This window comes from Pleurodeles waltl, chromosome 9, assembly GCF_031143425.1.
Source record: "Pleurodeles waltl isolate 20211129_DDA chromosome 9, aPleWal1.hap1.20221129, whole genome shotgun sequence".
In the NCBI taxonomy this organism is placed as follows: domain Eukaryota; kingdom Metazoa; phylum Chordata; class Amphibia; order Caudata; family Salamandridae; genus Pleurodeles; species Pleurodeles waltl.
In genome coordinates this window covers 805,023,395-805,048,454 of record NC_090448.1, presented here as the reverse complement: position 1 = coordinate 805,048,454, position 25,060 = coordinate 805,023,395, and the positions used below count along the sequence as shown (strand labels likewise).

General features: G+C 47.6%; 1 protein-coding gene across 1 annotated transcript in view; it reads left to right on the top strand.

Moving 5' to 3' along the window:
- The first annotated feature begins 1,011 nt into the window (after window positions 1–1,011).
- The window catches only part of LOC138260003 (solute carrier family 22 member 6-A-like), a 692,998-nt gene continuing 668,949 nt past the window's right edge, over window positions 1,012–25,060 (top strand). Inside the window, exon 1 of the mRNA XM_069208050.1 lies at window positions 1,012–1,926. Coding sequence (XP_069064151.1) covers window positions 1,534–1,926 — 393 coding nt within the window. The 5' untranslated portion in view covers window positions 1,012–1,533. The remainder of the gene's footprint in view (window positions 1,927–25,060) is intronic.

The window sequence follows — 25,060 nt, the reverse complement described above, 5'->3', positions numbered from 1 at the left end:
AAATCTGGGCCTTGGTGTTTTTTGGAAGGAGCGATGTTAGCATGGAGGGCTGCGTGGGACAATAGACCACTTTCCCAGCATTCAATTTAGCAAGTGCCATAATGCCCCCCTCCCCCCGCTCCCCCCGCTCCCCCTCCCCCCCAGCGTCACTATGTCAGAACAAGTGACACACTCTGATTCTGACCCTGGGATATAAAGATTGGTAACTGCCTGTTCTCGTTAGGCGCCTTTTCATGTTTTTTGGCTTGAAAAATAGACAGAAAACACTTGTGCATGCCTTGAAAATTGCAACGTGGACAGGGGTATGCGAGCTTTTGCCTGCCCGTATCTCGTGGGATCCTCACAGGTAGTAATATATGTTTTGTGAATTGCAATTGATTTATAATTGTAATTACAAATCGCAAAACAGTTTTGTGCATTGTGAATTCTGACTTTGCAAAACCCTGGCTTTGCAATCGCAAAGTCCCTTGGTAATCATGCCTGGTAATTAGCTTGACGTCTTTATTGAATACTCTGCTCTCTCAAATTGATTACCTGCACAGGACCATAGCACACAATCCTTGGTGGTAGAACCACCAACTAGCGACATTTCAAGGATGACGTGAGCTCTCATAAAGCTAGTCAAATGGGACCCAAGCCACAGTTTGGCAGCAAAATGTAGCCATTTTATGGGTCCACAGGCCATAACACCTCTGGGCCTCGGTGCCGCCGCTACACAGGCCTCACTAGCTATAGCTAGGCACCAGCAGCCAGCAAACTGTTCAGAACCGAGCGCTGGTTTATATTATCACCTGCATTAATCAACGTCATACCTGCTCAAGATAGGATCAGCCAAGAGCTCCTATCGGCCAAAGCGTCTAATCCTCAAACATGAACATTCTTTCCCAGTCCCTTTTTGTTCCTTTAGTTTGCGCTAATCCCCCGAAGCAAAAGTAAAACATTATCCAAAAAAGCTGATTAGGCTTCATAAAAGGAGGTCGCGATAAAAAAGCTCAGAGTCCTTCCCACCTCCTCCCACTCCGACTCCCCTCCAGGCACAGACGGGTGGCAGGCCGTCTAACCACTCAATGACATTTCAACACCGTACACCCTCTTAATTAACGGAGTTTACTAAACGAGACACCAAGAGTTTGAAAGAGTCCACGGAAAAAGACTGACCATATATTGATCAAGAAGCACGATGTTGTCGGAGGTGATCAGGATGAGGGAGAGAATAATGAAAGCAAATATCTGAAGAGAAATCCATCGCACCTGCACGTTCCACGACGACAGCAGAAACAAAAAGAACCACTCCATCAACCAAGGCTATAATCTCTTTCAGGTTTCAAGAAAGTTACTTTCTGTTGCGGATATAGAAAGGGATTGCCATCACCCTGAATAACGGCAGCTGCGAAGACCCATGAAACTTTTCGGCAACAGATCAGGAGAGATCTTTGCACATCCATTGATTTATTTGGGCACAGAATATTGAGACAGTGAGAGAATATCTTTTCAATTTTTGGGATCGGAGCAGAACATTTTTGAGACGGCACGATGACCTTCGCAAATCTCTTAGATCTGGTGGGAGGTATGGGACGTTTCCAGTTCATAGAGCTCGTCCTCCTGTCCTTTCCAGCAATCATGATAGCCAGCCATAATCTTATCCAGAACTTCTCCGCAGGCATCCCTTCCCACCACTGCCATATTAAAGCCCCGGCAAACAGCTCATGGGGTCCCAACGAGAGCCTGATGGACAGAGATACCTTGAAGGCGTTTATCCCACTGGACCAGAATCAGAAGCCAGAGAAATGTCTACAGTTCACGGAGCCTCAGTGGTGGCTCCTAACCCTCAATGCTACAGTTGAAAACATGACAATTGACAAGAAGCCCTGCACCAGCGGATGGACCTATGACAGAAGCGTGTTCTCATCGACCATCATCACTGAGGTATGGCAGCTTATCACCTACAAAGTACAAGACCCCCTGCAAATAGCAGTGCAAGCTTCCCTCAAACGTACAACAAATATTGTAGAGGTATCTGTAGCACAAAGAATAGGTGCATCACAGGTTGCATTTAATACACATAAGCACACTTGCACACACATACAGAAAAGCTACTGAATGTACAGAAGCAGTGCACGCTTCCTTCATACACTTTCATATCAGACATAGTAGAATCATCCAAAGTGCAAGCTTCCCTCATCAGCATCGGATTGGGACAAAAAATAGGCCTGGGCACCAAAGTAAAGGTGGTCCCCAGTAGCAAACGAGATGCCTAAAAAAGTGTCCCACATTAGTAAAGTCAGGCAGTTTTGAATTTGTAAAGACACAGTGGGGCATATTTACAAGCGGCTTGCACCATCGGTGCATCACTTTTTGTGCCGCACTAGTGGTGCAGGCTGCAAACCCTTATCTACAAGGCCAACTAAAGCCACTTTGCGTGGCTTTTCATGGCCTTGTAGATATGGAGTAAGGCAACACAGCACATGTACCCGCATTGCCTGGCAGCGAAGTGTGCACCAGTGCAGTGGAAGAGGACAGCAATGATCAAGAGCTCATAGATATGACACATTTCTGCCCTTTACTTTTGATGCAGGGCAGTGCAGAAAGAAGCCTTATGGTGCTGCCCTGCACCAAAACTTTGTAAATAAGCCCCACTGTATGGAGATTTTTGCAAGGTATAGGAGATTGCATGCATTTGTGTTTGCTGCAAGCAATGTTTTTTATGAAATCAGGAAAATCAACATTGAAAACTGGCCCACCTGGCCATAAAAACGGCCTATAAACTGCTAAAAACACCAGCCTACACACTGATCTGTCAGACCACCCCAGCAGGGACTGCCTGATTACCCTTTAAGCCACTCCGAACCTGTTTGCTCATTCAAAGAACAAGTACATCGAAGCTGCAGCTCTTGCGTATGCTTTCATAATCTCTCTTTCTCTCTCTCTCTCTCTCTCACTCACACACACACAAATGCAAACACTTGTTACAGAAAATGCAGATACATTGGAAGCTTCCATTGAACACGCTAACAACAGATACATGCAGAGCATCATCAGCGGAAGCCTTTCTCAGTAAAGTAAAGATAAATTGTGGGTAGAAGCAGTGCAAGCTTTTATCGCCAATGTAACAGATACCGCATGTTCTGCCGCACCACAAACTTGTCACACTCTCCCAAATAAGGACAGCACAGACCGTGGCAGTGCAAGCTTCCCTCACACTGAGAGCAAGTCATGCTGGAAGTCAGGGTACGGGGTGCTACAGCACCCTCACTACAACCATGCGGGAGTTTAGAAGGCTAATGAGTGATAAGGATCCCCACGCATTTTATTTTCGTCTTGTCACACCAGCTGTATGTTCAGCACTAGAGGCCAGATGTCAGGCTATGTCTTATGATAAATTGGTGCTTATTCATTTAACATTGAGCCTGGCGCTTACTTTTGTTTCTCCAACTGCAAACTGAGAGCATTCTGTAAACGGAACTATGACAATATTGCTGGGATACAGGAGGGTGGAAGGGAATGCTGTGGGGGTGTCAATTTCTTTCTAGCCCACAACAAAATGTATAAATCTGTAAATGAAACTGCACATTTTTCAAAATATATCAGCATTTAGGAAAGCACAAAGGAAGCATTTTTTTGTAATTCTAAAGTATAATGGAAAAATAGATTTTAATAATCAAAACCAATGAACGCATTTTACTTGATTTGCAAATGATAAATATTTGTGAAAGACGATTTCCACACATTATTGTTTGTTTGCTATATTGCTTTGACAGTAAAGCTATGACTGTGTAACTTTAGTGTCCATTTCAATGTGAAATATGCTGTCATTAAATTATTGTGTGCCACAACAACTTGCTTTAGTAAAATATATGTGTGACAGAGTTCTCCTAAGTGTACCACCAGCTATATACCACACTCTACTACTCTGCTTTTGTATGAGCAAGTCTCAATTGCTACACTTATTATAGTGTGGTGCTTTAATTTTTCACAGTCGCTTTATCTTCAGTGATGCAACATTGATGACTCCCCCAGTCTTGAAACTGTTGCAGCACCAGTGGAACAAGTACATCACAAACACACATAGGGGGTTATTCTAACTTTGGAGGAGTGTTAATCCGTCCCAAAAGTGACGGTAAAGTGACGGATATACCACCAGCCGTATTACGAGTTCCATAGGATATAATGGACTCGTAATACGGCTGGTGGTAAATCCGTCACTTTTCCGTCACTTTTGGGACGGATTAACACCTCCTCCAAAGTTAGAATAACCCCCATAGTTATGTGAGACATTTGCTTCACTCTTCTAGTAACTAAAATGAAATGTTGGGAGCTGTGCTTGATCACTATGTTCACCTGCTGCAGCAAGTAAACTTTCTATAGTAGTGGAATGCTTTGCTGCCTTTTTTGCTTTTTTAACGCTATACAGATACCACATTGCTACAAACATACAACTAAGAAATATGGTCACTATTTTCACCTGTCGAAGAATATCAAACTATTTCTGAAAGTGCAAGTAAGAGTCACAATCGCAAATTGACCGTCATTAGGTCACCATCAGTTTATTGCAGTAGCCTATGTATAGGCAACACAAAAGGATGATGAACAGAGTGCTGGGACCTTTCAAGCACTCACCCCCAGTCACAGAGCTGGGTTTAATCCATCTTTGTTTTACTTACCATGCCACCCCAGTTTGGACACAGTCATATGCAAATCAGTCTTGACCCTGTTCCCCATGGGAACAGTCCAGCCCGAACTGCGAGACCAGGTCCTCTCTGGACCAGAACCGAGCATCCTGGGACTGGTTTCAGGATATTACCCTTCATCAGTCAGGCCAGTTTAAATTCAGTGGCACAGTGAGCAAGGGGCCCACGTCTGTGCATACTCTTCCCATTTAGGGCAATTTTAGCAACACCAAAGGACAATGGGTGAAGTGCTGAAACATTTCAAACACTCAACCCCAAGCATAGATCTGGGTTTAATCCATCATTCTTTTGCTCAACATGCCATACCATATGCAAATCATTCTTGACCTTGTTCCCCATGGGACCCACCCAGCCCAAACTCCCAAACCATGTACCTTCTGGACTGGAAACAAGCATCTAGGGACCAGTTTCAGGGTATCACCCTTCATCAGCCAGGCTAGTTTGAATTCAGTGGCAGTGAGCCCTGGACCCACATCTGGGCATACCCTTCCCACTTAGGGCAATCTTAGCAACACAAAAGGATGATAGACAGAGTGTTGAAACTCTTCAGACACTCACCTCCCTTCACATATCTGAGTTGAATCCATTATTTTTTTGCTCACCATGCCACCCCAGTTTGGACCCAGCCATATGCAAATCAGTCTTGACACTGTTCCTCATAGGAACAGTCCAGCCCGAACTGCCAGGCCAGGTCCTCCCTGGACCAGAAATAAGCATCCTGGGACCGGTTTCAGAGTATCACCCTTCATCAGCCAGGCTAGATTGAATCTAGTGGCACAGTGAGCACAGGACCCATGTCTGGGCATACCCTTCCCACTTAGGGCAACTTTAGCAACACAAAAGGATGATGGACGGAGTGCTGAAAAATGCAAACTCTAACCCCCAGTCACAGATCAGAGTTTAATCCATCATTATTTTATTTTGTGATATTGCCTTGTGCACCCTAAGTCGCTAGAGTAAGCCCAGACGTGAGTCCCTTGCTTGCTGCGCCACTGGATTTAAGCTAGCCTGGCTGATGAAGGGTGATGCCCTGAAACCAGTCCCAGGATGCTAGAATCCTGTCCAGGGAGGACCTGGTTTGGCAGTTCTGGCTGGACTGCTCCCATTGGGAGCAGGGTCAAGACTAATTTACATGTAGCTGGGTCCGAACTAGGGTGACGTGGCAAGCAAAATAATGATGGGTTAAACCCAGATCTGTGACTGGGGGTGAGTGTTTGAAAAGTTTCAACACTCCGTCCATCATTTTATTTTGTGATATTGCCTTTAATAAAGTTCAGACATACAAAACATGACATTCTTAAATAAAAATGAAATTGTAATTTCACCTGGGTATATAAAATAAAATATTATACAGAAAAGTTATGTATCTTAAATGCAAACAAAAACTTTACACAAGCATACAAGGAATAGTAGTGTCCAGTCAATATGAGTAGCGCCCTAAGTGGCTAGGGTACACCCAGACGTGGGCCCCTTGCTTGCTGCACCACTGGATTCAAGCTAACCTAGCTGATGAAGGATGTTACCCCGAAACTGGTCCCAGGATGCTTGAATCTTGTCCATGGAGGACCTGTCATGGTAGCTTGGGCTGGACTGTTCCCATTGGGAGCAGGGTCAAGACATATTTGCATTTAGATGGGTCCGAACTGGGGTGAAGTGGTAAGCAAAATAATGATGGATTAAACCCAGATCTGTGATTGGGGGTGAGTGTTTGAAAAGTTTCAGCCCTCTGTCCATCACTTTATTTTGTGATATTGTCTTGTGCACCCTAAGAGGCTAGGATATGCCCAGACGTGGATCCCTTGCTTGCTGCGCCACTGGATTCAAGCTAGCTTGGCTGATGAGGGGTGATACCCTGAAATCGGTCCCATGATGCTTAAATTCTGTTATGGGAGGACCTGGCTTGGCAGTTTGGGCTGGACTGCTCCCATTGGGAGCAGGATCAAGACTGATTTGCATATAGCTGGGTCCGAAGTGAGGTGACATGGCAAACAAAATAAAGATGGATTAAAACTAAATTTGTGATTGGGGGTGAGTGTTTGAAAAGTTTCAACCTCCGTCCATCACTTTATTTTGTGCGCCATAAGTGGCCAGGATATGCCCAGACGTGGGTCCCTTGCTTGCTGAGCCACTGGATTCAAGCTAGCCTGGCAGATGAAGGGTGATACCCTGAAACCGGCCACAGGATGCTTGAATTCTATTGTGGGAGGACCTGGCTTGACAGTTTGGGCTGGACTGCTCCCATTTGAAGCAGGTTCACAACTGATTTGCATATAGGTGGGTCTGAACTCTGGTGATGCGGCAAGCAAAATAAAGATGGATGAAACTGAGATCTGTGACTGGGGTGAATGTTTGATAATGTTCAGCATTCTGTCCATCATTTTATGTTGTGATGGTGCTATGTGCACCCTAAGAGGCTTGGGGTATGCCCAGACGTGGGTCCCTTGCTCGCTGCGCCAGTGGATTCAAGCTGGCCTGGCTGATATGAGGTGATACACAAAAACTGGTCCCTGGGTGCTTGTTTCCAGTCTAAGGAGGACCTGGCTTGGTAGTTTGGGCTGGACTGCTCCCATTGGGAGCAGGATCAAGATTGATTTGCATATAGCTGGGTCCGAACTGGGGTGACGTGGCAAACAAAATAAAGATGGATTAAACCGAGATCTGTGATTGGGGGTGAGTTTTGAAAGGTTTCAACCCTCCGTCCATCGCTTTATTTTGCGATATTGTCTTGTGCGCCCTAAGTGGCTAGGATATGCCCAGACGTGGGTCCCTTGCTTGCTGCACCACTGGATTCAAGCTAGTCTGGCTGATGAAGGGTGATACTGTGAAACCGGCCCCAGGATTCTTGAATTCTGTTGTGGGAGGACCTGGCTTGACAGTTTGGGCTGGACTGCTCCCATTGGGAGCAGGTTTATGACTGATTTTCATATAGGTGGGTCTGAACTCTGGTGATGCGGCAAACAAAATAAAGATGGATAAAACCGAGATCTGTGACTAGGGGTGAATGTTTGACAATGTTCAGCATTCTGTCCATCATTTTATGTTGTGATGGTGCTATGTGCACCCTAAGAGGCTTCGGGTATGCCCAGATGTGGTTCCCTTGCTGGCTGTGCCAATGGACTCAAGCTGGCCTGGCTGATGTGAGGTGATACCCCAAAACTGGTCCCTGGGTACTTGTTTCCAGTCTAGGGAGGACCTGGCTTGGCAGCTTGGGCTGGACTGTTTCCTTGGGGAGCAGGGTCATTCATGATTTGCATATGGCTGGGTCCAAACTGGAATGGCGTGACAAGCAAAAAACCAATGGATTAAACCCATGTAGGAGGCTGGCCTGGTTTGTAGTGGTTACCAAAGGTCTTATACACCTTATACCAGGTCCAGTTATCCCTTATTAGTGAAATGTAGTCAGTGTTTAGAAGCCAAGCTGTCTAGTGGTAGCTGTAGGCAGAGCAGCCAAGGCTGAACTAGGAGACATGCAAAGCTCTTGCAATACCACTGTAGTCACACACAGGAAAGACAATACTCAGTGTTACAAAAATTATGGTACTTTATTTTATTGACACCAGGCCAAAAATAGTTTGGAGACTATCCTCCCTAAGGAGGTAAGTAAATTACACAATAAATACACTAGTAACCAAAAACAGATAAGTACACAGTAGGAAAACAGTGCAAATAGTGACAATCACAACAGGCTGCAATGGGCCTAGCGGGAACACAAACCATATACTAAAATAGTGGAATGCGAAAGTCGTTTTCCCACCTTGGCAAATGTAGTGTGTAGATGGGTGCTGGTGGTGTAAGAAAACACCAAAGGTAAGTAATGTACCCCATCCCAGAGCCCAGGATATCAGGAGTAAAGCACAGCAAGTTTCCTAAAACACACTAGAAGTCATGATAGAAATAATGCAAGAACCAGAAGAGACTGCAAGACACCATTCCTGGACCTGAAGACGTGTGGAAGAAGGGGACCAAGTCCAAGAAGCACTGAAAAGTCCATGGAGAACAGGAGCCCCTGCTAACCCAGATGAAGGTGCAAAAGTAGAACTACTGGTGAGAAGACAAAGTCAGTATTGCACCAAAGAAGACAGATGAGGGTTCCTGGTTGGTGCAGAAGATGTCCCACGCCGGATGGATGAATGCAGTCTGGTTTGTATTGCTAGATTCCACCAAGAAGCCTTGGCACACTCAAAGCTCGCAGTTGTCGGAAAATGGCGCTGCCCGGGACCAGTAGGGACCTGGTGGCCTCTACCCAGGAGGGAAGATAGAGGGGGCTTTCAGCAAATCAGAGAGCCCGGAGAATACCAGGCAGTGTGCACAGGAGTCCTACAGCACGGGGGCATAGAAGGTGCAAATGGAGGCGCACGCATGTAGGAAAGTACCATCTTGCCTGGCATGTTACCCCTATATTTCACTGTATATATGTTGTTTTAGTCTATGTGTCACTGGGACCTTGCCAGGCAGGGCCCCAGTGCTCAGAAGTATGTGCCCTGTATGTGTTCCCTGTGGGATGCCTAACTGTCTCACTGAGGCTCTGCTAACCAGAACCTCAGTGGTTATGCTCTCTCTGCTTTCCAAACTTGTCACTAAGAGGCTAGTGACTAAATTTACCAATTCACATTGGCCTACTGGTACACCCATATAATTCCCTAGTACATGGTACTGAGGTACCCAGGGTATTGGGGTTCCAGGAGATCCCTATGGGCTGCAGCATTTCTTTTGCCACCCATAGGGAGCTCTGACAATTCTTACACAGGTCTGCCAGTGCAGCCTGAGTGAAATAACATCCACGTTATTTCACAGCCATTTACCACTGCACTTAAGTAACTTATAAGTCACCTACATGTCTAAACTTCACCTGGTGAAGGTTGGGTGCAAAGTTACTTAGTGTGTGGGCACCCTGGCACTAGCCAAGGTGCCCCCACATCGTTCAGGGCAAATTCCCCGGACTTTGTGAGTGCGGGAACACCATTTCACGCGTACACTACACATAGGTCACTACCTATGTGTAGCGTCACAATGGTAACTCCGAATATGGCCATGTAACATGTCTAAGATCATGGAATTGTCACCCCAATACGATTCTGGTATTGGGGGGACAATTCCATGATCCCCCGGGTCTCTAGCACAGCCCCTGGGTACTGCCAAACTGCCTTTCCGGGGTCTCCACTACAGCTGCTGCTCCCAACACCCTCTCCCTTTGGAAATAGGTGTGAAGGCTGGGGAGGAGTAGCCTCCGCCAGCCTCTGGAAATGCTTTGTTGGGCACAGATGGTGCCCATCTCTGCATAAGCCAGTCTACACCGGTTTAGGGATCTCCAAGCCCTGCTCTGGCACGAAACTGGACAAAGGAAAGGGGAGTGACAACTCCCCTGACCTGCACCTCCCAGGGGAGGTGCCCAGAGCTCCTCCAATGTGTCCCAGAACTCTGCCATCTTGGAAACAGAGGTGTTGGGGGCACACTGGACTGTTCTGAGTGGCCAGTGCCAGCAGGTGATGTCAGAGGATCCTTCTGATAGGCTCTTACCTCTCTTGGTAGCCTATCCTCCTTCCTTGGTAGCCAAACCTCCTTTTCTGGCTATTTAGGGTCTCTGCTTTGGGGGATTTGTCGGATAACGAATGCAAGAGCTCACCAGAGTTCCTCTGCAACTCCCTCTTCACCTTCTGCCAAAGGATCGACCGCTGACCGCTCAGGACGCCTGCAAAACCGCCACAAAGTAGCAAGACGACTACTAGCAACATTGTAGCGCCTCATCCTGACGGCTTTCTCGAGTGTTTACAGGCGGTGCATGCTCTGGGATAGCCTGCCTTCACCCTGCACCAGAAGCTCCAAAGAAATCTCCCGTGGGTTGACGGAATCTTCCCCCTGCTAACGCAGGCACCAAAAGACTGCAACACTGGTCCTCTGGGTCCCCTCTCATCCTGACGAGTGTGGTCCCTGGAACTCAGAAACTCTGCCCAAGTGACTCCCACAGTCCAGTGACTCTTCAGTCCAAGTTTAGTGGAGGTAAGTCCTTGCCTCCCCACGCTAGACTTCATTCCTGGGTACTGTGTGATTTGCAGCTGCTCCGGCTCCTGTGCACTCTTCTAGTATTTCCTTCGTGCACAGCTAAGCCTGGGTCCCCGGCATTCCTTCCTGCAGTGCACAACCTTCTGAGTTGTCCTCCGGCGTCGTGAGACTCCCTTTTGTGACTTCGCATGGACTCCGGTTCACTTTCCTTCCAAGTGCCTGTTCAGGTACTTTTGACGGAGCTGCTGGCTTCTGTGAGGGCTCCCTGAGTTGCTGGGTGCCCCCTCGGTCTTCACCTCCAAGTGGCAACATCCTGGTCCCTCCTGGGCCACACTAGCACACAAAAACCTCTACCGCATCCCTTGCAGCTGGCAAGGCTTGTTTGCAGTCTTTCTGTGTGGGAACATCACTGCAAACTTTATCGTGACGTGGGACATCAACCCTCCAAAGGAGAAGTTCCTAGTCATCTTCTTTCTTGCAGAAGTCCAAGCTTCTTCCAACAGGTGGCAGCTTCCTTGCACCCTCAGCTGGCATTTCCTGGGCTCCTACCCACTCTCGACACTGTCGCGACTATTGGACTTGGTCCCCTTGTCTTACAGGTACTCAGGTCCGGAAATCCACTGTTTTTGCATTGCTGGTGTTTGTTCTTCCTGCAGAATCCCCCTATCACGACTTCTGTGCTCTCTGGGGGTAGTAGGTGCACTTTACACCTACCTTTCAGGGTCTTGGGGTGGGCTATTTTTCTAACCCTCACTGTTTTCTTACAATCCCAGCGACCCTCTACAAGCTCACATAGGTTTGGGGTCCATTCGTGGTTCGCATTCCACTTTTTGGAGTATATGGTTTGTATTGCCCCTATAACTATGTGCTTCTATTGCAATCTATTGTAATTCTACACTGTTTGCAGTACTTTTCTTGCTATTACTTACCTAATTTTGGTTTGTGTACATATAACTTGTGTATATATCTTATCCTCTTACTGAGGGTACTCACTGAGATACTTTTGGCATATTGTCATAAAAATAAAGTACCTTTATTTTTAGTAACTCTGTGTATTGTGTTTTCTTATGATATTGTGCATATGATACAAGTGGTATAGTAAGAGCTTTGCATGTCTCCTTCAGCCTAAGCTGCTTTGCCATAGCTATCTTCTATCAGCCTAAGCTGCTAGAAACACCTCTTCTACACTAATAAGGGATAACTGGACCTGGCACAAGGTGTAAGTACCTCAGGTACCCACTACAAGCCAGGCCAGCCTCCTACATTGGTTGTGCAGCGGTGGGATGAGTACTTGTAACTGCTTACCACTTTGTCATTGTATACTTTTCATAAGAGAATAATATACAAAACAGTTCAGTGTATGTACACCTAACCAAAAAGTTTTGCTTTTCTTCTCTCAAACTTTTTACAAAGTACTGAAAAGTATTCTAAAACGTCTAAACGTTTTCTAAAAGTTAGAAAAAGTTATTTTCTCTGTTCTTTAAAAAAGTCCTGAAACTTTTTCTTCCTTCTCACTATTTCTAAACCTTTTACTATCATGTCTGTGGAAGATTCTACTTTTAAAATGGTCAATACTACTTATGACAATTTGAATTACAAGAGCCTAAGGAGTCTCTGCTTAGATAGAGGTTTAGTGATAGGAAAGAACCCTACAAAGCGTTTCTATTTAACATGCTTATTGTAAATGATGAGTCCCAAGCAGGCATATCAAATGAGAGGTTAATAGAAGGTTCCCAATCTGACTCAGGGGATCTCCTTGAGGGAGGTAGGGAGGGTTCTGAACAGGATCTGCCCCCTAGCAGGACACCCAGTAATGTTGGTAGTGATGGAGGTTCCCATCACAGTAGGGAAGGCTTTATTCCTGGAGGCCAAGTTGCTAGGGTCCAGTCAGTTAGGGACAGATCCCCCTCTGTTGTTTCAAACTTGTCTTCTGTGTCCAAGCATTCCCAACCCACCCACCCTGAGGATAACTTGTTAGAAAGGGAACTCAAAACGTTGAGGGTTGAAGAGACCAGACTGAAGCTTAAACAGCAACAGCTGGCCTTAGATAGGGAATCCCTAGACATTGAGAAGGAGAGACAGAGACTGGGGTTTGGACCCCATGGTGGTAGCAGCAGTATTCCTGATAGTAATCCTGTTAGAGAGCGTGATTCCAGGAATCTGCACATGATAGTCCCCCCTTACAAGGAGGGGGATGACATCAACAAGTGGTTTGCTGCACTTGAGAGGGCCTGTATGGTACAGGGGGTTCCTCAAAGGCAGTGGGCTGCTATATTGTTGCTATCTTTCACTGGAAAGGATAGGGATAGGCTCCTTACTGTTAGAGAAAGTGATGCTAAAATATTTGCAGTTTTGAAGGATGCACTCTTGGATGGATGTGGCTTAACCACTGAACAATACAGGATTAAGTTCAGAGACACCAGTAAAGAGTCCTCACAACACTGGACAGACTTTGTAGACTGTTCAGTGAAGGCCTTGGAGGGGTGGTTGCATGGCAGTAGAGTATCTGACTATGAAAGCCTGTATAATCTTATTCTGAGAGAGCATATTCTGAATAACTGTATGTCTGACTTGTTACACCAAGTGGACTCAGATCTGACCTCTCCCCAAGAATTGGGAAAGAAGGCAGACAAATGGGTCAGAACAAGAGTGAACAGAAAAGTTCATACAGGGGGTGACAAGGATGGCAAGAAGAAGGATGGTAAGTCTTCTGACAAGGGTGGGGACAAAAGTAAAAATGAGTCTTCATCAGGCCCACAAAAATCCTCTGGTGGGGGTGGTGGGTCCAAATCCTCTTCCAATAATCAACCGAAAAAGCCTTGGTGTTATTTGTGTAAAGTTAAAGGCCATTGGACAACTGATGCCCGTTGTCCAAAGAAAAACACCAAACCTCCCACTACCACAACCCCTGCTGCAAATTCTAGTGCCCCTAGTAATAGCAGTGGTAATGGGAGCAAACCTACAAATAGCCAATCCAAGGGAGTAGCTGGGCTCACTATTGGTAACGTAATTGGGGTAGGTCTTGTTAGGGAGACCACAGAGGCTGTGTTAGTCTCTGAAGGTGTCATTGATTTGGCCACCTTGGTTGCTTGTCCCCTTAATATGGATAAGTACAAGCAACTTACCCTAATAAATAGTGTTGAGGTTCAGGCCTACAGGGACACAGGTGCCAGTGTTACCATGGTGATAGAGAAACTGGTCCACCTTGAACAACACCTACTTGGTCAGCAGTACCAAGTGACAGACGCTCATAACAACACTCTTAGCCACCCCATGGCTGTTGTGAATCTCAACTGGGGGGGGTTACTGGTCCAAAGAAAGTTGTGGTTACCTCAGATTTACCTGTATACTGTCTACTAGGGAATGATTTAGAGACATCAGCTTGGGCAGAAGTGGAGTTGGAGGCTCATGCAGCAATGCTGGGCATTCCTGGGATTATTTTTGCTTTGACAAGGGCTCAGGCCAAAAAGCAAAAAGGACAGGGTGACTTGGATCCTGGAACAATGGACCAAGTGCTCCCTAAAGCTAGGGGTAGCAAGGGTAAATCCCTACCCACTATCCCTCCCTCTACAGATGATTCTCCTTCTGAGGAAGAAGAATTTCCTCCCTGTGCAGAACCTTCACCAGATGAGCTGGCAGCAGACACTGCTGAGCTTTTGGGTGGAGGGGGGCCTGCCAGGGAAGAGCTGAGTGTGACACAGCAAACCTGTCCCACATTAGAGGGTCTCAGACAGCAAGCTGTCAAGCAGCAGAATGGGGATGTCAGTGACTCACATAGAGTTTGCTGGGAGGACAACCTCTTGTACACCGAGGCAAGGGACCCAAAACCTGGAGCAGCCAGGAGATTGGTCATTCCCCTGCAGTACAGAGAGTTCCTCCTAACTCTTGCACATGACATTCCTTTGGCTGGGCATTTGGGCCAGATCAAAACATGGGAAAGGCTTGTCCCCCTGTTTCACTGGCCTAGGATGTCAGAGGACACAAACGATTTTTGCAAGTCTTGTGTGACCTGCCAAGCCAGTGGCACGACTGGTGGCACTCAAAAGGCTCCCCTTATTCCACTACCTGTGGTTGGGGTTCCCTTTGAAAGGATAGGGGTTGACATAGTTGCCCCCTTGACCCTCCTACTGCTTCAGGCAATAGGTTTATCTTGGTGGTTGTGGACCATGCCACAAGATATCCTGAAGCAATTCCTCTAAGGACCACTACAGCTCCTGCAGTGGCAAACACCCTCCTGGGGAATCTTTTCCAGAGTGGGTTTCCCTAAAGAGGTTGTATCAGACATGGGTAGCAACTTCATGTCTGCATACTTGAAAGCAATTTAATAAAACTCTCAAAGGTATGATAATGGGACTCCCTGAAAAACTCAGGAGGAGATTGGATGTCCTGTTACCTTGTCTCCTTTTTGCTTACAGAGAGGTACCCCAGAAAGGAGTGGGCTTCAGCCCCTTTGAACTCCCCTTTGGACACCCTCTAAGAGGTCCCCTAACACCTGTGAAGGAGGGTTGGGAAAAACCTTTAAAAGCTCCCAAACAGGACATAGTGGACAATGTACTTGGCCTACGATCCAGAATGGCCGAGTACATGAAAAAGGCCAGTAAAAACCTCCAGGCCAGCCAAGAGATCCAAAAGCAATGTCATGACCAGAAGGCTGTTCTGATTCAGTACCAACCAGGACAGAAGGTGTGGGTATTGGAGCCTGTGGCCCCAAGAGCACTCCAGGACAGATGGAGTGGACCCCATCTCATTGTTGAAAATAAGGGTGAGGTTACCTATCTGGTAGATCTGGGCACTGCCAGGAGTCCCCTTAGGGGTGATTCATGTCAACCGCCTAAAACCCTACTATGACAGGGCTGATCTCACCCTGCTCATGGCAACAGATGAGGGACAGGAAGGAGAGAGTGACCCTCTCCCTGATCTCTTTTCCACCACTGAAAATGATGCTTTAGTGGAGGGAGTAGTTTTGGCAGATTGTCTGACTGCAGAACAGAAAGACAACTGCATAAATCTCCTTGGACAATTTTCTGAACTCTTTTCAAGTGTGCCAGGCACCACATCCTGGTGTGAACACACAATTGATACTGGAGACAGCTTGCCTGTCAAAAGTAAAATCTATAGGCAGCCTGACCATGTCAGGGACTGCATAAAACAAGAGGTTCAGAAAATGCTTGATCTACAAGTGGTTGAACCTTCTGAAATCCCATGAGCAAGTCCGTCCTGTGGTGCTTGTACCAAAGCCTCACTCAAAAGATGGAAAAAGGGAGATGAGGTTTTGTGTAGACTACAGAGGTCTCAATCAGGTAACAAACACTGATGCTCAACCTATACCCAGGGCAGATGAGCTCATAGATACACTGGCATCTGCCAAGTATCTTAGCACCTTTGATTTGACTGCAGGGTATTGGCAGATTAAATTGGCTGAGGATGCTAAACCTAAAACTGCATTTTCAACTATAGGAGGGCACTACCAATTTACAGTGATGCCCTTTGGTTTGAAAAATGCACCTGCCACTTTTCAGAGGTTGGTGAACACAGTCCTGCAAGGGTTGGAGACTTTTAGTGCAGCATATCTAGATTATATTGCTGTCTTTAGCTCCATCTGGGATAAGCACCTGGTCCACCTTTGGAAAGTTTTAGAGGCCCAGCAAAAGGCAGGCCTCACTATCAAGGCCTCAAAGTGCCAGATAGGGCAGGGAAAGGTGGTTTATCTGGGACACCTGGTAGGTGGAGAACAGATTGCACCACTTCAGGGGAAAATCCAGACAATCATGGATTGGGTTCCCCCTACAACACAGACCCAGGTGAGAGTCTTCTTAGGCCTCACTGGGTATTACAGGAGATTCATTAAAAACTATGGCTCCATAGCAGCCCCTCTTAATGATCTCCCAATTAAGAAGATGCCTAAAAAGGTATTATGGACAGCTAGCTGTCAGAAAGCTTTTGAGGAGCTCAAACAGGCCATGCGCTCTGCACCTGTCCTAAAAAGCCCATGTTACTCGAAGAAATTCATTGTTAAAACTGATGCATCTGAATTAGGGGTAGGGACAGTCTTATCACAAGTGAATTCTGAGGGCCAGGACAAACCAGTTGCTTTTATCAGAAGAAGGTTGACCCCTATAGAAAATGTTGGTCTGCCATTGAGAGGGAGGCTTTTGCTGTGGTCTGGGCACTGAAAAAGATGAGGCCATACCTGTTTGGCACTCACTTTATTGTTCAGACAGACCACAAACCTCTACTTTGGCTAAAACAAACGAAAGGTGAAAATCCTAAATTGCTGAGGTGGTCCATATCTCTACAGGGAATGGACTATACAGTGGAACATAGACCTGGGAGTACCCACTCCAATGCAGATGGACTCTCCAGATATTTCCACTTAGACAATGAAGACTCATCAGGTCATGGCTAGTCTTATTGTCCTTCGTTTGGGGGGGTTGTGTAGGAAAGTACCATCTTGCCTGGCATGTTACCCCCATATTTCTCTGTATATATGTTGTTTTAGTCTATGTGTCACTGGGAGATCCCTATGGGCTGCAGCATTTCTTTTGCCAACCATAGGGAGCTCTGACAATTCTTACACAGGCCTGCCAGTGCAGCCTGAGTGAAATAACGTCCACGTTATTTCACAGCCATTTACCACTGCACTTAAGTAACTTATAAGTCACCTATATGTCTAACCTTCACCTGGGGAAGGTTGGGTGCAAAGTTACTTAGTGTGTGGACACCCTGGCACTATCCAAGGTGCCCCCACATTGTTCAGGGCAAATTCCCCGGACTTTGTGAGTGCGGAGACACCATTTCACGCGTCCACTACACATAGGTCACTACCTATGTGTAGCGTCACAATGGTAACTCCGAACATGGCCATGTAACATGTCTAGGATCATGGAATAGTCACCCCAATACCATTCTGGTATTGGGGTGACAATTCCATGATCCCCTGGGTCTCTAGCACAGCACCGGTACTGCCAAACTGCCTTTCCGGTGGTCTCCTCTGCAGCTGCTGTTGCTGCCAACCCCTCAGACAGGTTTCTGCTCCCCTGGGGTCCAGGCAGCCCTGGCCCAGGAAGGCAGAACAAAGGATTTCCTCTGAGAGAGGATGTTACACCTTCTCTCTTTGGAGATAGGTGTGAAGGCTGGGGAGGAGTAGCCTCCCCCAGCCTCTGGAAATGCTTTGATGGGCACAGATGGTATCTCTGCATAAGCCAGTCTACATCAGTTTAGGGATCCCCCAGCTCTGCTCTGGCGTGAAACTGGACAAAGGAAAAGGGAGTGACCACTCCCCTGGCCTGCACCTCCCAGGGGAGGTGCCCAGAGCTCCTCCAGTGTGTCCCAGACCTCTGCCATCTTGGAAACAGAGGTGTTGGGGGCACACTGGACTGCTCTGAGAGGCCAGTGCCAGCAGGTGACGTCAGAGGCTCCTTCTGATAGGCTCTTACCTCTCTTGGTAGCCAATCCTCCTTCCTTGGTAGCCAACCCTCCTTTTCTGGCTATTTAGGGTCTCTGCTTTGGGGAATTCTTCAGATAACGAATGCAAGAGCTCACCAGAGTTCCTCTGCATCTCCCTCTTCATCTTCTGCCAAAGGATCGAACGCTGACTGCTCAGGACGCCTGCAAAACCGCAACAAAGTAGCAAGACGACTACTAGCAACATTGTAGCACCTCATCCTGACGGCTTTCTCGACTGTTTCCAGGTGGTGCATGCTCTGGGGGTTGCCTGCCTTCACCCTGCACCAGAAGCTCTGAAGAAATCTCCCGTGGGTCGACGGAATATTCCCCCTGCTAACGCAGGCACCAAAAGACTGCAACACTGGTCCTCTGGGTACCCTCTCATCCTGACGAGCGTGGTCCCTGGAACTCAGCAACTCTGTCCAAGTGACTTCCACAGTCCAGTGACTCTTCAGTCCAAGTTTGGTGGAGGTAAGTCCTTGCCTCCCCACGCTAGACTGCATTGCTGGGTACCGCGTGATTTGTAGCTGCTCTGGCTTCTGTGCACTCTTCCAGGATTTCCTTTGTGCACAGCCAAGCCTGGGTCCCCGGCACTCCTTCCTGCAGTGCACAACCTTCGTGCTGCTTGCTTCTGTGAGGGCTCCCTGAGTTGCTGGCCACCCTCTCTGTCTCCAAGTGGCGACATCCTGGTCCCTCCTGGGCCACAGCAGCACCCAAAAACCTCTACTGCAACCCTTGCAGCTTGCAAGGCTTGTTTGCGGTCTTTCTGCGTGGGAACACCTCTGCAAGCTTCACCGCGATGTGGGATATCCACCCTCCAAAGGCGAAGTTCCTAGTCCTCTTCTTTCTTGCAGAACTCCAAGCTTCTTCCAACTGGTGGCAGCTTCCTTGCACTCTCAGCTGGCATTTCCTGGGCTCCTGCCCACTCTCGACACTGTCACGACTATTGGACTCGGTCCCCTTGTCTTACAGGTAGTCAGGTCCAGATATCCACTGTTGTTGCATTGCTGGTGTTTGTTCTTCCTGCAGAATTCCCCTATCACGACTTCTGTGCTCTCTGGGGGTAGTAGGTGTGCTTTACACCTACCTTTCAGGGTCTTGGGGTATGCTATTTTTCTAACCCTCACTGTTTTCTTACAGTCCCAGCGACCCTCTACAAGCTCACATAGGTTTGGGGTCCATTCATGGTTCACATACCACTTTTGGAGTACATGGTTTGTGTTGCCCCTATATCTATGTGCTTGTTTGCAGTACTTTTCTTGCTATTACTTACCTAATTTTGGTTTGTGTACATATAACTTGTGTACAAATCTTATCCTCTTACTGAGGGTACTCACTGAGATACTTTTGGCATATTGCCATAAAAATAAAGTACCTTTGTTTTTAGTAACTCTGTGTATTGTGTTTTCTTATGATATTGTGCATATGATAAAAGTGGTATAGTAGGAGCTTTTCACGTCTCCTAGTTCAGCCTAAGCTGCTTTGCCATATCTACCTTCTATCAGCCTATGCTGCTAGAAACACCTCTTCTACACTAATAAGGGATAACTGGACCTGGCACAAGGTGTAAGTACCTCTGGTACCCACTACAAGCCAGGCCAGCCTCCTACAACGCAGCATGGTACAAAGGATCCCATGCCGCCAAAGAACCACTCAGGAAGCTGTGCATCGCGGTATGGAGTGCTGGGGGCACAAGCTGGGTTGTGCACGAAGAACTTCTTGAAAGGGTGCACTCAAGCCTTGGCAGCTGCCAGTCATGCAGTGCGTGGGGTACTGTCTTGCATGGAGAGGGAAGCCCTTACCTCCACCAAAGTTAGACAGCTGGACGTTGGGATTGCCGGAGTCACTTTAGTCTAGCACCCGTGTTGTTGGATCCATGCATGTTGTTGGATTCATGCATGTTGTCTGGAGAGGGGAAACAAGCTACTGGTCGTCGCTGCAGAAAGGTGCCTGCTGAAGCAGGGAAGTGACTCCGTCACTCCACAGGAGATTCCTTCAGTTCTTCTGGTGCAGGCTGAAGACAGGCAGTCCTCAGAGGATGCACGACGTGGAAACAGCAGTTGCTGGCAGGAGCTGAAGAGCCCTAAGTAGCCCTGAGAGGGGGATTGGTCACCTAACTAGGTAAGCACCTATCAGGAGTGGTCTCTGACATCACCTGCTGGCCCTGGCCACTCAGATGCTCCCAGAGTGCCCCACCACCTTGGAATCCGAGGTGTCCAAACCCAGGGGCACTCTGGAGGAGCTCTGGGCATCACCCCTAGGGTGGTGATGAACAGTGGAGTGGTCACTCCGCTTACCTTTGTCTAGTTGCACACCAGAGCAGGGACTGGGGCTCCCTGAACCAGTGTAGACTGGATTATGTCAGGAGGGCACTATCTGTGCCCATCAAAGCACCTCCAGAGGCTCTCGAGGATACCCCTCCCATGCTTGTAACACCTATTTCCAAAGGAAGAGGGTGTAACACCCCTCTCCCAAAGGAAATGCTTTGTTCTGTCTTCCTGTGATTGAGCTGCTGAAGCCCCAGGAGGGCAGAAGCCTGTCTGTGAGGTGGAAACAGCTGGTGCTGCCTGGAAACCTCAGAAGGCTGGTATGGCAGCATGGGATTGTGCAACCAATACTGGAATCAGTATTGGGGTACAATTCCCAGTTGTTGGACACCTTACTTGGCCATATTCAGAGTTACCATTGTGAAGCTGTATAAAGGTATTGACCTATGCCCAGTGCACGTGTAAAATGGCATCCCCGCACTCACGAAGTCCGGGACAATGGGCCTGGACAAAGTGGGGGCACCTCTGCTAGTGCAGGGCTGCCCTCACACACAGGTACTTTGCATCCAGCCTTCAGGGTTGGAAGACCTGATATATAGGTGACTTATAAGTGACCTGGTGCAGTGAAAACGGATGTGAAATAGTGCATGCACTATTTCACTCAGGCTGCAATGGCAGTTCTGTCAAAACCTTTGCATGGGCTCCCTATGGGTGGCAAAAGAAATACTGCAGCCTATAGGGATCACCTGGAACCCCAATGCCCTGGGTACCTAGGTACCATATACTAGGGACATATAAGGGGGGACCAGTATGCCAATTTGGAGTGAAATGCTGAGTTACCAGTATGTAGTGACAAATTTAGAAACAGAGAGAGCAAGAACACTGGGGTCCTAATTAGCAGGACTCCAGTGACAATTTAGAAAACAGTGAAACACACTGATGAGCAGGCCATGAACCATAAGCACTGGGGTGCTGACTAGCAGGATCCCAGTGACACAGTCAAAAACACACTGACATCAGGTTGAAATTGGGGATAAAATGCCAAAAAGATGGTACTTTCCTACACAACTCCCCCAAACGAGGGACAATAAGGCTAGCCTTGCCCAGATGAGTCTTCATTTTCTAAGTGAAAATATCTGGAAAGTCGATCTGCATTGGAGTGGTGACTCCCTGGTCCATGTTCACTATATAGTCCGTACCCAGTAGGGAAATGGGCCACCTCAACAATTTACGGTTTTCTCCTTCCATCTGTTTTAACCATAAGAGAGGTTTGTGGTCTGTCTGAACTATGAAGTGAGTCCCTATAGGAGGCTGGCCTGGTTTGTAGTGGGTACCAAAGGTACTTACACCTTATACCAGGTCCAGTTATCCCTTATTAGTTAAATGTAGTCAGTGTCTAGAAGCCAGACTGTCTAGAGGTAGCAGTAGGCAGAGCAGCCAAGGCTGAACTAGGAGACAAGCAAGGCTTTTGCAATACCACTGTAGTCACACAGTACTCACACACATGAAAGATAATACTCAGTGTTACAAAAATAAAGGTACTTAATTTTAGTGACACAATACCAAAAATACTTTGGAGACTATACTCCCTTAGGAGGTAAGTAAATTACACAATATATACACTAGTAACCAAAAACAGGCAAGAACACAGTAGGAAAACAGTGCAAATAGTAAAAATCATAATAGTTTGCAATGGGCCTAGGGGAACACAAACCATATACTAAAATAGTGGAATGCGAAAGTCGGCTCCCCGCTAGGCAAGTGTAGTGTGTAGAGGGGCGCTGGGTGTGTACGAAAACACCAAAGGTAAGTAATGTACCCCACCCCAGAGCCCAAAAACGCAAGAGTAAGACACAGCAAGTTTATTAAAACACACTAGAAGTCGTAATAGAAGATAATGCAAGAACCAGAAGAGACTGCAAGACCCCAATGATGGATGCCTGGACCTGAAAACCTGTGGAAGAGGGGGACCAAGTCCAAGAAGCACTGAAGAGTCCAGGGAGAACAGGAGCACCTTGTAACCCAGATGAAGGTGCAAAAGAAGAACCACTAGTGAGAAGACAAAGTCAGTATTGCACCAAAGAAGACAGATGCGGGTTCCTGGTTGGTGCAGCAGATGTCCCACACCGGATGGATGAATGCAGTCTGGTTTGCGTTGCTGGATTCTGCCAACAAGCCTTGGGACATGCAAAGCTTGCGGTTAGTGGGAAATGGTGCTGCCTGGGACCAGGAGGGACCGGGGGCCTCTACCCAGGAGGGGGAGACAGAGGGAGCTCTCAGCAACTCAGAGAGCCCTCAGAAGACCAGACAGCATGCACAGGAGTCCCACAGCACGGGGACAAAGGAGGTGCAAATGGAGGCCCATGCAGCACGACACAAAGGATTCCCTTGCTGCCGGAGAACCACTCAGGAAGCTGTGCGTTGCAGGGTGGAGTGATGGGGGCCTAAGCTGTGCTGTGCATGAAGAACTTCTTGTAAGGTCGCACACAAGCCTTGGCAACAGCAAGTCATACTGTGCAACGGGGTACTGTCTTGCGTGGGGAAGCAGGCCCTTACCTCCACCAAAGTTGGACAGCTGGATGTTGGGACTGTCGGAGTAAATTTAGTCCACCACCCATGTTGTCGATCCATGCCTGTCATCTGGAGTGGGTCCCTATCCACCGATCATCGCTGCAGAGAGGTGCCTGCTGAAGCACGTAAGTGACTCTGTCCCTCCACGTGAGATTCATTTGGTTCTTCTGGTGCAGGCTGAAGACAGGCAGTCCTTGGAAGATGAACGACCTGGAAACTGTTGCAATTGCTGACAGGAGCTGAAGATTCAATGTTGCAGAAGTTGTCTTAGCTTCTTTATTGCATTTTTGTAGAGTTTCTGGAGCAGTCAGCGGTTGATCCGTCTTTAGAAGATGAAGTAAAGGATGCAGAGTATTCCTGCTGGTGTCTTGCAATCTGAATCTGAAGAAACACCCAGAGGAGAGACCCCAAATAGCCCTGAGAGGGGGATTGGTCACCTAACCAAGGAAGCACCTGTCAGGATGAGTCTCTGATGTCACCTGCTGGCACTGGCCACTCAGATGCTCCCAGAGTACCCCACCACCTCGGAATCCAAGTTGGCAAAACCCAGGGGCACTCTGGAGGAGCTCTGGGCACCACCCCTGGGGTGGTGATGGACAGGGGAGTGGTAATTCCCCTTTCCTTTGTCTAGTTTTGCGGCAGAGCTGGACTGGGGGGTCCCTGAACCGGTATAGGCTGGATTATACAAGGAGGGCACCATTTGTGCCCTTCAAAGCATTTCCAGAGGCTCTGGGAGGATACCCCTCTCATGCCTGTAACACCTATTTCCAAAGATAGAAGATGTGACACCCCTCTCCCAAAGAAAATGCTTTGTTCTGCCTTCCTGGGATTGAGCTGCTCAAGCCCCAGGAGGGTAGAAGCCTGTCTGTGAGGTGGCAGCAGGTGGGGCTACCTGGAAAACCTCAGAAGGCTGGTATGGCAGTACTGGGAGTCCAATGTGGAGCCCCCAGAGTGCATGGGATTGTGCAACCAATACTGGAATCAGTATTGGGGTACAATTTCCAGTTGATAGAAACCTTACTTGGCCATATTCAGAGTTACCATTGTGAAGCTGTACATAAGTATTGACCTATATACAGTGAACACTTAAAATGGCCTCCCCGCTCTCACAAAGTCTGGGAAAATGGGCCTGGACGATGTAGGGGCACCTCTGCTAATGAAGGGGTACCCTCACACACAGGTACTTTGCACTCAGCATTCAGGGTTTGAAGACCTGATGCAGTGAAAATGGCTGTGAAATAGTGCATGCACTATTTCACACAGGCTGCAATGGCAGTCCTGTAGAAGCCTTTGCATGGGCTCCCTCTGGGTGGCAAAAGAAATGCTGAAACCCATAGGGATCCCCTGGAACCCCAATGCCCGGGGTACCTAGGTACCATATACTATGGACTTATAAGGGGGGGCCAATATGCCAATTTGGAGTGAAATACTGAGCCACCAGTATGTAGTGACAAATTTAGAAACAGAGTGAGCATGGTCACTGGGGTCTTAATTAGCAGGACTCCAGTGACAATTTAGAAAACAGTGAAACACACTGACAAGCAGGCCATGAACCATAAGCACTGGGGTCTGACTAGCAGGATCCCAGTGACACAGTCAAAAACACACTGACATCAGGCAGAAATTGGAGGTAACATGCCAAAAAGAGGGTACTTTCCAACAGCCCCTAACACGTAGGGTCTTAGCTTCTTCAGGGCCTAGACCACAGCAAAGGTGTCTCTCTCTATGACGTACCAATAATTTTCTCTAGGGGTCAACCTTCTACTAATGAAAGCAACAGGTTGATCCTGGCCCTATGAGTTAAGTTGTGATAACACTGCCCAAACCCCACCTCAGAAGCATCTGGACAATGAACTTCTTAGAATAGTTTGGGATTTTCAGGACAGGTGTAGTACACACAGCCTGCTTAAGCTCCTCAAAAGCTTTTTAACAGCTGCCTGTACATAATAGCTTCTTGGGCATTTTCTTTGAAGTGAGGTTATTAAGAGGGGCAACAATGGAGCCATAGTTCTTAATGAACCTCCTGTAATACCCAGTGAGACCAAGAAAGGCTCTGACCTGGTCTGAGTAGTAGGGGGAGACCAGTCT